At 42.7% G+C, this 12,769-nt stretch overlaps 1 protein-coding gene and 1 pseudogene across 11 annotated transcripts; one reads left to right on the top strand and one right to left on the bottom strand.

Annotated features, from left to right (window-relative positions):
* Positions 1 to 4,651: 4,651 nt before the first annotated feature.
* Positions 4,652 to 11,647, bottom strand: LOC103647670 (peptide chain release factor PrfB1, chloroplastic). 11 transcript variants are annotated; one of them, XM_020539825.3, is made up of 13 exons: positions 11,554 to 11,647; positions 11,266 to 11,467; positions 11,139 to 11,198; positions 10,671 to 10,893; positions 9,862 to 9,954; positions 9,480 to 9,527; positions 8,675 to 8,772; positions 8,404 to 8,581; positions 7,167 to 7,854; positions 6,919 to 6,999; positions 5,786 to 6,001; positions 5,484 to 5,670; positions 4,656 to 5,100 (listed from the first exon to the last, which is right to left on the bottom strand). In XM_020539825.3, exons 10-13 carry the CDS (start codon positions 6,976 to 6,978, stop codon positions 4,808 to 4,810), a joined length of 756 nt encoding a protein of 251 aa, XP_020395414.1. In that variant the 5' UTR covers positions 6,979 to 6,999; positions 7,167 to 7,854; positions 8,404 to 8,581; positions 8,675 to 8,772; positions 9,480 to 9,527; positions 9,862 to 9,954; positions 10,671 to 10,893; positions 11,139 to 11,198; positions 11,266 to 11,467; positions 11,554 to 11,647; the 3' UTR covers positions 4,656 to 4,807. The 11 variants fall into 11 exon arrangements, with proteins under 11 accessions (XP_035815787.1, XP_020395410.1, XP_020395414.1 ...); XM_020539826.3 differs by having other exon boundaries at positions 10,671 to 10,866; XM_020539828.3 differs by having other exon boundaries at positions 7,167 to 7,365; positions 7,823 to 7,854; positions 10,671 to 11,467.
* LOC103629113 (zinc finger protein 4-like) lies at positions 11,541 to 12,159 on the top strand (annotated as a pseudogene).
* Positions 12,160 to 12,769: the final 610 nt, after the last annotated feature.

Raw genomic sequence — 12,769 nt, 5'->3', positions numbered from 1 at the left:
CATATGTGTGGAAATGGATCCTGGCACACATATGGTATGCGCTCGGTTCTACCCCCTGGAACCGGGTGTGACAGTTAGTCCACGACTCAACCCAAGACTAGGAATGACAACGGGGAATTCCCCGTCGGGGAATAGCTCCCCATCCTTGTCTCCACGATGAAAAAATTCCCCACAGGGATCCACACGAACTCTCGTGGGGGACATTTCTTCCCCATTCGTGTTCCTCGTGGGGATAAATCCCTGACGGGGATCCCGTCCCCACTTAAACTATAGTTAGGGACATTCATCCTTTGTTATTAATACAAAATATTTTCACTTATACACATTGCCAGATGTAAGAAGTCATTATGTGTACATCAAAATGTACACATTTGTATAACGAGTGATCTCTTTACAAGGTAATTATTTATTTATCATTAACTAACACACAAAAACATTGTCACATGCAAGTTTAGTTGGTCCCCATGGGGAACGGGGATGGAGAATGCTTCCCCGTCCCTATCCCTTTTTACCCACCGCCCCATCGGTAGAAGAATTTTCCCCATTTACATCGTCGTGGGGGAAGAAACTTTTCCATCCCCACCCTCTGATGGAGGAATTCCCTATGTGGAATCGAGGATCGAGGCCCTATTGCCATCTCTACCCCGAGACGTTACCCGTTGACAATCACTCATCATCAATCCGAACCACAAGTGACAAATCAAACTTGTGTTCGCAGAGTGCACTAGAGCTAATAGTTAGTTAGCTAAAAAATTGCTAATGAAATTAGCTACCTAACAAATAGCTAGCTAACTACTCCATCCGTTCATAAATACATGACAATGTTGATTTTAAAAAAAAAGTGACCACTCGTCTTATTCAAAAAAATAATGAGTTATTATTTAGTTTTTTTATTTGTTTTATCACTTAAGGTAGTTTGTGCTTGACTTAAAATTTTACATTTTTTGAATAAGACGAGTGGTCAAAGTTAGGGATGGCAATGGGTCGGATTCGGATCGGGTATGGTAAATATCCGCCCGCGACAAATACCCGCGAGTATTACTCATACCCGCCCGTGACTATACCCGCGGGTAGGATTTTATACCCGTGTCTGTACCCATCGGGTATCGGGCGGGTATCGGATACCCGCGGGTATAATTACACTCCACACAAATAAAACACATGGTTGATAAATGACAAGATAGAACAAAAAAAAGACATAATAAATTTGATTAGTGTTACAAAAGCAAGCAATATATGAGTACATAGCGTTTACACTTGAACCAAACTTCAAAGTATTCAATTCAACAAAACAACAAAGGTCTTGGACATGATTATATGAACTTGAAATGTTGGGCAGCAAAGAAAAAACAGCACTCACCTGGGCTGCAGGGGCACTGCCGCACTGGGCAGGGAGCCAGGGACGTAGAACGGGCTGGGCGAGCCAGGGGCGCTCGGTTTCTGCCTTTCTGGCGGCTGGTGGTGGCTTGGATGAGAGGGAGAGAGAGACGGTGAGAGGCTGAGAGAGAGACGGTGAGTGGTGACTCCGTGCGTGACTACGTGAGGTGAGAGAGACTAGGGTTCTGGATTATTGAATAACTAGGTAGGTGCCCGTGCGATGCCACGGAACATAAATTGCGAACCTTCAATGGACTTCATTTGAGACAAGTGATGCCCAAAAAAATGGGGGTAAATTGACACAGCTATCACTTGCATTACTTGCCCTATGCTCGGAAGAATCTGACACAGCTATCACCCATGAAGATTTTCGGTTAACTTGTGGAACCGGACTTCATTTGAGACAAGACAACAATACCAGTGTTGAGCTTGCCACTCGGCCATGGCACACGCGAGAACACGGGATGATCAAGTAAGAACTGAACAGAATGCACTAATACAAAAGGTTGGCTTGCGTTCGCTTCCTTGCTCCACAGGAAGCATAGCTGATATACAAATCGAGAAGCAATTTATGTTCTGTGGCATCGCACGGGCACCTACTTAGTCAACACTTAAGTTCACTGTTTTTTTTTTAAATAATAAAGTTCACCAATCAGATTGGTGGGATTTAGAATTGCGGGATTGAATACAGACATTAAGTTCTTTCAGCGCAGCAGGAACTCCCTGAATCCAAGCATGTATACCAATTCTTGGCCCTCCGCACAAGAATCTGCAAGAGGTCCCCAAGAGGTTAGGTTTTATATATCACAAGAGGTGCAAGTTAGATCTAGGGCACATCAAGAGGTGCAGGTTAGATTCCAATACCTTCTAAAAATGCATCTGAAGATAAAATGCATCTGAAGATAAAACAAACCACAATGTATTGCATAATCCACTTGTATTGTGTGGTGATGAAACTAAATGTAAAAATATACTAAACAAAAAGGTGACAAGGTATGTACCTTTTCATCAATTGTTTTGTGTCCTTACAAAGATTTGGGAGTAGAGAACAGACGAAGTGCATCATTAAGTGTCTGAACATCATTTAGGAATTATATCATGATGGAGCAGTAGGCAGGGTTGAACAGTAGCTGATGCTTTGTTACCTGATAGATATATATTCATCAGTATGCAACACTGGAAAGTGGAAAGACATGATAAACAACACAAGTGGGCAGACTCAAGCATAAGTTTCACTCTATCCCTATGGTGAGTATGATCAGGGCATTTCATTGAGCATAAAAAGTAGCTTCGATGTGAACGTTTATAGCATAAATCTGAAAGCCTTTTTGTCAAGCTTCTTTTTCAAACTCAATATATATTGGTCTGGCCATAAGCAGATAATAACAATAAGCAGATAATATCATGTTCATTTACATAGAGAAGCTGCAAAATGTAACTTGCACGCCTTGCCATTTTACGACCGGATCATTTTACTGGATAATCAGACAAACGTTTCATAATTAACATATGAACAAAATTACAAAAAATGATATGGCTGAAACGAAACCTCTCAGTCAAGATTTAACAATTAATAAGGGTTTGTAATTTCAGGCTTTTAATCTGTTTAGTGATATAATGATATCTAGTAAGTGTGTGTACCTTGGAAAATCCTGGTCCAACAATAGGATCCTTGTACCAATAGAACATTCCTCCTTGAATATCCAGGCATAAATTGAGAGAAACAAAAATATATGCACATGGTCTACAGACCTCAGGGCACTTCAGTGTTCTTCCCATGGATTGTATTGCTTTATAGAACTTCTTGTGAACCTGAATTCGGATCAACCTTATGTTGCTTTACTGGATGAATTGAACAATTCAAAAATAGAAATGTTGTAACACTTTCCATATATCTATTGTTTTAAGTAAAGATTTAGAAACTACTGGATTTTTTTAAAAAATATATATATATATTAAAGACATGAAAGGATGAGAAGAAGTTTGAGCTTGACATCACATATTCAACGTTCTCCCAACACACATACAACACAGGCTCTGCTTCAGTAGAAATAGAGTTCAGTAGTCGTTTAAGCAAACTGACTAACCAACACAGGCTCTGCTTCAGTAGAAAAGCAAAGAGCACACGACCCAAACAAATGGTACCATCGAAGCGATGATACAAAACAATGAGCAGCAGCGAGCCTCAACCTGACAATAGCTTCTTGTCAGGGGATTGAAGCGCGACGGAGCCGAGCTTGGGCTTGGAGTACTTCCTGTACACCGCCTTCTGCTTGCTTTCCAGAGCCAGGGTATGGAAGCTGATAAGCCGCCTAGCGCATTCCCTGTGGTTATGGTTAAAAGCATCATCCTCAGCAACCAACAAGTTACTCCTAGCCAAAGAATTGAAAAGTAATCTACATTGTTTTCAGCACACAGGATTGTTGTGAAATACCTGCAGAGATCGTCAAGCAGCTCTTACGGCGGCAGCTGCCCCCTCGATGAAGACCGGTTCAGTCCCCCGCCACCCGCCATCGTCATCCACCGGCCAGCGCGCCTTCTAAGCGCCTGTTTGTTTGAGATAAGAGTTTGGTTGTGAGCAGTTAGTTCGGAGAAGTTCGTAGGCAGTCGCGGACGATGATGGAGAGGTTGAGCGCCTTAACGACGCAGTCGGAGAAGTCGGGGACGAGGCAGACGAGCGGGGGCCGCGCGAGGGGCGAGTCCCGACTCCCGAGATCCGAAGAGCAAGCATGAGGGAGAGGGGAGGGTGCCGGGATGGAGATCATGGGGGTGCGGCTGAGGTCGACACCACGACAACGGCGAGGGTGGAGGGAGGTAATCGCGATCTGCGGGGGCCGGCTGCGGCTCGTGCGGAGGAGGGGGGGCAGGAGGCGGCGGGACGATGGGGTGCTCGCACGGTTGGACGATGGGGGCGGGGCGATGCGTGGGGGTGAGAGTGCGCGCATCGGACGCATCAGACGGTCGAGAGACTCTAAAGTGTATTGGACGGTTGAGATCGTCAGAAGGCAGAACAAGCAGAGGCAGCCTACCCCTTAGAGCCTTAATAGGTAGTATATAGATTTTAGCTAGGCGTAGGGTGCACGTGGGAATGAGAATGAGATTTACGGGGAGGGGTAATGAGAATGGCAGAACATGGAATGGCAGCCGGGAATGAGAATTGGCAGAACACGGAATGGCAGCAAGGAATGGGAATGGGCTTTGCGGGGAGGGGGGATGAGAAAGACAGTGCGGGGAGGGGGAATGAGAATGACAGAACACAGAATGGCAACCCATGTTTGCCATGTTTCCACTTCGATTCCTAGATCAATAAATACAATGCTAGATTGCTAGTGCTATGAAATTATACTAAATCAAGAGAGATGAAAACCTCATACTACAACATAATACAATGGATGTAGGTATCACTCATCGCTATGCTCCTCAACAAAAATCAGCTGGTAGCTGCCGCAGTTAGCTTGTACTTAATGTATGCTCTGATAAAGGGATCTAGCTCTCCATCCATTACGCCAGTGATGTCCGACGTCTCACACCCTGTCCTGACATCCTTGACGAACTTGTAGGGGTGGAAGACGTAGTTGCGTATCTGCTGCCCCCACTCTGCCTTCACAATGTCTCCACGGATCTGCTTGATTTCTGATGCACGCTGCTCCAGGGCGATCACCAGCAGCTTCGCTTTGAGCCGGCTGAGGGCCTTTATTTTGTTGGCCAGCTGGCTCCTCTCCTCTGCAAAGTTGGACATTAAAAACAAATGCCAGATTTATCTCGTATTACCTGCAGTTACTTTGACTTCTTGATTTCAATTTTCAAAGATATTTCAGACATCCTGGCTACACAAAGTTGTAAATAGCTTTTCTGCAAGAGTGGCAATCCAGCATTGGTAAAAGCTAAGATTTTACCTATCAACTATGGTCACGATTCAGGGGTAGGAAGTTCTGGTACTTTCAGGAGGGCATCAATTAGTTTTTCACATCTTTTGCTTACCACCAATTCATTTACTACTTTTTTTGCTTTTTTTGTAATCGATTGCCTAAGATCCAATGTACATAGAGAAGACTGAGTATGTGTTGCTCACCACAATGCAAATGCAAACTGGTGTGAAATTATACCTGAGCAGCGAACTGCAATTCCAGTTGGAATATGAACCATGCGAACAGCCGTTTCCACCTTGTTCACGTTCTGGCCTCCTTTACCTCCAGCTCTTGTGAAGCTTATCTCCAGGTCCTCTTCAGGTATGTCCACAGCCATGGATTCCTCTGGTAGAAGAGGCATAACCTCAACACCAGCAAAGCTTGTCTGCATAAAGTAGCACATATAGCAGAAAACTGAAAATTAGAAAGGTACAATATCTTTAACTTAGACAAAATGTTGATAAATTTACAGAATTAGAACAGTGCAATGCAAATATTACCTGCCGAAGCCCTTTAGCATTAAATGGTGATTGACGAACAATCCTGTGTGTCCCTTTCTCGCCAGAGAGATAGCCATAAGCATATCTCCCCTCTAGTTCAACAGTTGCTGATTTTATACCGGCCTGTTCACCAGGTGATTTCTCAACTACTCGTGTCTTATAACGCTGCTTCTCTCCCCATCTAACATACATCCTTAGTAACATGTCAGCCCAATCCTGCATAGATCAAACGATTTTTTTAGTAGGATACAAGCACACATAGAGTAAGCAAACAAATGCTTTTAAATGAAAATTTTGGTCATCGACATTCTTTCATGAGGTCAGTACATAACTATATTTTTTCACAACCATGCCAGACAGATCCATATAATTAATAGGTGAGTGCCCGTGCGTTGCAACGGAACCGCTACATTGCAGCCATATACGTGTGTTGCTATGGTTTCTATATATCACATATGTCGATCTTGTTTAAATGGGTGTTGTGGAAAACTGGCAATCATTTTTAAGTAGCAATATACTATATGTTACCATGAAGCACTGGTTTCGTACAACAATAACGAAATGTTATTGTTAAGTAGCAATACCCATAAATTAGCACTAAGATGAACGACAATTGCTCAACTCGGTTTTATCCTGTGAAATAGAATACAACAAAATTACCATTCTAAGCAAACAAAGCTTCAGAGTCCACAATAATATCATCAGTTCACTACTACAGGTGCCATAAGGTAGAAAGCAATAAAGGCTAACACAAAGTTTCAAATCACATGCACTGCATGATAAAAATAAGTTACCGCAAAAACAGATGGTACAAGCATTGTGCCATTGTAGACCTTATATTGGGATAAGAACACAGACTCCTATCTCATCTCATAAGTTAAAGGCTTCATACCGCGAGATAGGAGCAGAGCCCACAAGGGACGCCTTTGCCACTATCTCTTCGGTCACCACCCCTCCGCGGTGGGCGTGAAGACGACATTTGGAAAAGAAATTCAAAACCCGCAATCTGCTCCACCACTAAACACCTACATAGAAGGGATCTTGTAGCTCCACAATCAGCTAATATGTGCAAGCAGGTTCTTTTGGAAAAGAAATTCAAAACCCAAGAATAACATAGGTTGTTTGCTTAGTACCTCCATCCGGTTTTGACTTTTGTCACAACCAACAAAATGAAGACCATCAATTTCAAGCATGGGAACAAAACAGGGATTGACCTATAATAAATAAATAAATAAAGAAAAGAAACAAGTAATAAGTTCCAAGCATATTATTACAATGCACATAAAAAATAATAACTAATAGGATGTTTATAAACAAAGATTGATGACAAACCCCATATCTATGATGATAACGCTCATCTACATGTGGAGAACTTATGTACCTAAAAGTTCCAATCAATAGTCTACCGGCTGCAGCAGCTTCCCGAGCGAGGTCCGCTCCGCCGTGTCAAGACCACAACCATGGATGCACACATTAACTTTCTATGATTCATTCTTCTGCAGACTCGAAACGTTATCAGTTCCAGCAAAACACTGAAAGAAAGATAGATGTAGCTTTGGCCAACGACAACTCTTGAGGCTCTAGGATAAAGTTCAAGCAATCTCATAAGCAGTACTTGAGCAGTATACAACAACACAAATGCCATGCAACGGAGACAAAAATTAGTCTGCATATACATCCTTATGCTAGTGAAGGACTGATTATCACCTCAACATTAGCATAGTTGATGTGAGAAACCAATATTGATCTAAGCAGCAGCAAGCAAGCTAACAAATCTTGATTGTGTTTGATAGAACAAAAACCTTATTACTATTTTTAAATTTGTTTTCATTCAGTAATCACTTAACCAAAGGACGAATAAAGCTTCAGCACAAATTTTCCTCTCTCAATTTTCATTTTTACCAATTTGTAAAAGGTTGCAGGAACCAGCAGTGTAAATTAACAAGCCACTATAAAGGCATACAAAAGAACTAAATATGGTAACAAGTTAAAGTGTGCAATATCGATGGGGAGATAGCTTAATGTTGTGCAGCTTACATCTGAGAACCCGACCACTCTGCAGTTCCAATCTGCAAAAATAGCTTTACATTATACTCTATATTCAGATAGCACATGAAGTAAAAGCACAGGGCCATAAGAAGATGAGAATGTTGGTATTTTCCTATCAGTCAAAGCAAACATCCTATCAAATATTTCCCTACCAAGCAAAGCAAACATCCTATCAAATCTTTCTCTAATAGGCAAATCAAATATCCTACACATTCCTACATTAGGTTTCAATTACAGAAAAATAATTTGGAGCATCAATTGTGTGAAATATAGTTGTGAGCTCGTTTTCAAATATCATGATTGTCAACTACAACAGAATGGTTTGTCTAGTTCACCTGTTTGTAACTTACATCAAAGTTCTATTTTCTCTACAGTAGAGTTCGACAAAAAGATTAGAAGATCACTATAAGAAAACAGATAACAAGCACATAGAAAAGTTATATGGACTTAACCATAACTGTTTTGTAGTCATGGTTTCCTAATACACCGCATGCATACATATGCCATGACTACACTATTTTTCTAAAACAAAACAATTAACACAGTTTAGCAAATAAAGGAAACTGTACCTTGAAGGTGCTTCGGTTCTTGATCATCGGATCATCACTAACAAAGCTTCGCAATTGACCTACTATTTAAGGATTTATCTTTTGCAGGTCACATATAGATGGAGATTGCCGCACAAGCGGCGTTAAATTATCTATGCACCAGTTAGGAAGTAGCAGTAACAAGCTTATTGACTCCAGTCTAAAATGTAGGGAAAAAGAAACGATTAGCGACTGGTTGAGGGTCAACAACACATCATTGTATCATCATAAATAAAAAAAATGTGGAGCTCACCTGGAGCTTCTTGATAGCTGAGCCATCTTTGTTAAACTATAACTCATTAGCTGCTTTTACTCTTAAGTTCACCTTCCTTTGAAGGCGCACATTCTTCCCTATTGGAGAAGCCATAAGGCCGACCGTAGAAGTGGTGTGTGCGGTTAGACACATAAATTAGTCGATAAAAAACATATATTACCATCGATTTCAATATCTCATAATTGTGGCATTGACTTGACTGCCAAACAATATAGAAACAGATGAATTCAATATAATTGTGGCTTCAAAAAACATCCACTAAAGGTAGCTTTTAAGAGTATGATAAAACCAAATGGTCAAGGCATAATAATAAGTTTATTCAATGGTTATATCTAACAACAATCGAATTCATCTTAAGAGTATGATAAAACCAAATGGTCAAGGCATAACAATAATAACTTTTAAGAGTACGCTGCATGTAAAAATCTAGTGATGCAGTGAATATAACTCACTGCAGGCCACATGTCTCACTACAGATGAAGGCAAACAAAAAAGAAAATTACACCAAGAGAATAAATAATCAAGCATACAAAAATAAAAATAAAGAGACATTAGGGTTTAACTCTCTGCATTGTGATTTAAGTCTGTGATACTTTTAAGTGCTGATCTGAATATAATTCTCTGCAATGTGATTTAAGTCTGTTATACTTTTAAGCGCTGATCTGAGTATAACACTAATCAGGAAAAACTTGGTCTAAATATACCACTGGTCTGAGTATACCACTAATCAAGAAAAACTTATGTGATACTGCTATGAGTTCGAATGAAGAGACGAGAAAATTACCTGGGAGAGCGCCGAGAAGCCATAGATCGAACAGATGCACGTAAACAGCTAGCAAGAAATGGGAAGTAATCAGTAAAAATGCATTTAAGTCATGGAATGAGTCACTTAAAAGATTTAGTGCTACTGCTATGAGTACATCGCAAGAAAAAATTTAGTGCTGATTTGAATATAACTCACTGCAATGTGATTTAAGTCTCAGATTTTTGAACAGGGCTAGAGTAACTATTCTAGTATTAAATATGCTTACTAATTCACAATTGCACGACACAAATATCAGTAGAATATATATAAAAGGTTTACGTTATTGTTTTTCCCCTTTTAAATTCGAGAGCATGTTTAACTCACATGAAAGAATGAAGGTTTATCTGAGTGAAAAAATTACCTAAGAACATAAATATCAGCTGGTTCATCTATATCCAGCCATTCTTCAATATCCAATTCATTGGGTTGACATACGTCTCAATGTTCCATGTTCCTACACAGATCATGTATTATCAAGACTTTGCGGATTAAATGATAGAACATCACTCCAAACTACAAACTACAGAATAATAAGTAGCATGCTTTTACATATTTCAGCTGGCCAACAAGTAGCAGCTGAGTCTGATTGCTGCTACTGGCATGTCACCACCATATCAGGAATTCCGGATTCAGGAGTAAGTGAGTAGCAGGAATGCGAATTCAGTCCAAAGAAATTATGGGAGAAGAAACGATGTTATTAGACCGACTAAATTTGTATGCATGGTGTCTGTACCAGAGCTCTCTAACGTCAACATACTGGGCACGAAGGATCTCTGATTTCTGCCTTCTATGCCTGCATGGTGCAACCTTCATTTGACTCTCTGAGTGGCAAAGTAGACTACATTAGCATACGTACAGGGCGGCACGTAGGCCAATGAACGACGACCACAATCTAAAAGACACTCCATCCCGTGAGGGAGTTATTATACCAGTCAGGGAGGATACCGCATTACCATTGCTATCAAATGATCAACTACCTTTAACTCTACTATAGTCAGGTGCCCGTATATTGTTACTTCACATCATGCTTGTTAAGACGCATAATTGCATCCATGTTTGCTAGTAGAAACTTCTCCATTTTGAAGTATAGTGAATGGTAGTTGCAATTCTTTAGTATTCGTCAAAATAAATATGCCATGAATTTTTAGATCGAGGGGTTTGTAGACTCACTCATCTTGGTCAATACCAGAGCCATTCATTGCTGGTGTGTGTCACTCTTGGATTGCGCCGACCCATAGATGAAGAAATCTGAGAGTGATATTTTCCTGTGGCGGGAGGCGAGGAACCGGCCACCGTTCCGAGAGGAGGTGACCTTGTTGCTGCGGCTGTCATGGCGTGCTGACGATGAGTAGTGGCACAGGTCCGTCTACGAGGTGGAGCACGTCATGTTATCCTGGAAGGAACATGGCGACATTTGGATTGCAACGACGGGTCGCTCACGAATTTGCAAAGCGATAGGATGGCAGGTCGAGCAATAAGTTGAATATAACTCACTGCATTGTGATTTAAGTCTCAGGTTTTTGAACAGGGCTAGAGTAACTATTCTAGTATTAAATATGCTTACTAATTCATAATTGCACGACTTAAGCATGAGTGTGGACGCCTACGTTAGGGTCTTAAGGAGTAGTAAAGACTTACCTCGACAAAGACAAATTATAATTGTGAGCAGTAGCTCCCCGGATGATAGGCGCACAACACCTGCATGAGGTTTCAGGACTGTACCTGATAGAAATGTATAACGCTGCTATCTAGAGCAGGTGCTAACCTGATAGGGAGTGAGCTGGACAGGAAACTGAAGTTTGTTGAAGCCGGTCACTACTGAGTACTGATGACAGGTATATCATCTCGAAGAATAACAAGGACCAACATGTTTGCCACTACTGAAGCTAGCATATCCTCTGGTCCACTTCAAAGTACCGATGGCTCGCCTTTTCTGCTGAATTATTGCTGCCCGAAGACCCCTGCTTCTTTTTATAGCAATAGCAAAGCAGGGGGAGGCATGACAACACAAACTTCAGAAAACCCTATCTAAACAGAGCAATGGAGAGAGTACCTGGGGTGGAAGAGCAGAAGTCAGTAGACCAAGTTAACCAAGCTGGTCTAGCTGATGAGAGTACCACAGTACCGTGGCTGAAGTTGGGTCTTGATGCGCCAAAAAGTGAAGAAGTCAAGCCTCAAGAGGTGAAACCAGTGGGCACTCCACATAGGACTTTCTCCTGCAACTACTGCATGAGAAAGTTTTTCAGTTCGCAGGCTCTCGGTGGGCACCAGAATGCGCACAAGAGGGGAGGTGTGCAGCAAGAAAGACATACAGACTTCAGATGATGATGGGCCTTCCTCCATCCGCTTCCTTTCTCCATCCTTCGAGAGTGAACTCGCACTCCACGATTCTGAAGGGTCATGGTGAAAGAGCTGCGGTTCCCGTAGCAAGATTCGACGGAGGCCGAATGAGTGGTTGGATGCCTTTTGCAGTTGAAGAACCTGGAGGGTTAGTATGGCCAGGAAGCTTCACAACAAGTTCAGATGAGTCCAAGAAGCAAATGGAGAAAAATCTTGACCTAACCCTACGTTTGTAAATTAAACTGTAATAAGAAGTAGGTCATCATATGTAAGCATTTTATGATTCGACCAGACGAGGGAAGGCCTGCAGGAGAACCACTCGGGGCTCGACCGGCGGTCACTCGCGGTCTCGCGCAGTCGGCCGTAATTTCACAGCAAAAAAACACAACGGAAGCCAACAAATTTCCCTGCCTCCGCAGCATTTGAGATTGAGAAAAGCCCTAGGTGGACATTTTGTCAATCAGACTGAAGAACCCTAATTATGTGGCTGCTCTACTGCGGGGCACGAGGAGCAGAGGGGAACCCAGGGAGGTGGAGGCGCCCGCGGGTGTGTGGATGAGGATCTGTCGTCGCGGTTGGGGAAGGTCCTGCGTTGCGCGAGCGTGGGCGAGGAGCAGAGCGCATCGAGCGGCACCACACCGCACCCAACCTCATCCCTGTCACCGTCGGTTGCGCTAGGAGGAGTGGGAGATGAGGAGGTGAGAGGAGGCGGCAACCATGTCACGGTGGAGGCTGGTCGGGGAGGCGAGGACGCGTGGTTGTGGGCGGCTGGGGAGGTGGAGCAGAGGCGGAGGGAGCGGCGGTGAGGGCGCCGAGCGCAGAGACGGAGGAAGGGAGGAGGCCGAGCGCAGATCCGAGCGCAGAGACGGAGGGAGGGGCAGGACGGGGAGGAGTGGGAGACGTGGTGCGCGGCGTGGAGCTCCACGAGG

The sequence above is a fragment of the Zea mays genome, chromosome 6 (assembly GCF_902167145.1).
Source record: "Zea mays cultivar B73 chromosome 6, Zm-B73-REFERENCE-NAM-5.0, whole genome shotgun sequence".
Taxonomy (NCBI): Eukaryota; Viridiplantae; Streptophyta; class Magnoliopsida; order Poales; family Poaceae; genus Zea; species Zea mays.
Note: the sequence above shows the minus strand (reverse complement) of the source record. Positions and strands in the feature narration are given on the sequence as shown.

What these genes read in the sequence shown, in the direction of transcription:
- LOC103647670 (XM_020539821.3), bottom strand. Translation starts at nt 6,764, where the DNA reads ATGTCGTCTTCACGCCCACCGCGGAGGGGTGGTGACCGAAGAGATAGT. An exon ending in ATGCTAAAGGGCTTCGGCAG is followed by an intron (nt 5,671 to 5,785) that starts GTAATATTTGCA and finishes TACTTTATGCAG; the next exon opens with ACAAGCTTTGCTGGTGTTGA. An exon ending in AATTGCAGTTCGCTGCTCAG is followed by an intron (nt 5,101 to 5,483) that starts GTATAATTTCAC and finishes CCAACTTTGCAG; the next exon opens with AGGAGAGGAGCCAGCTGGCC.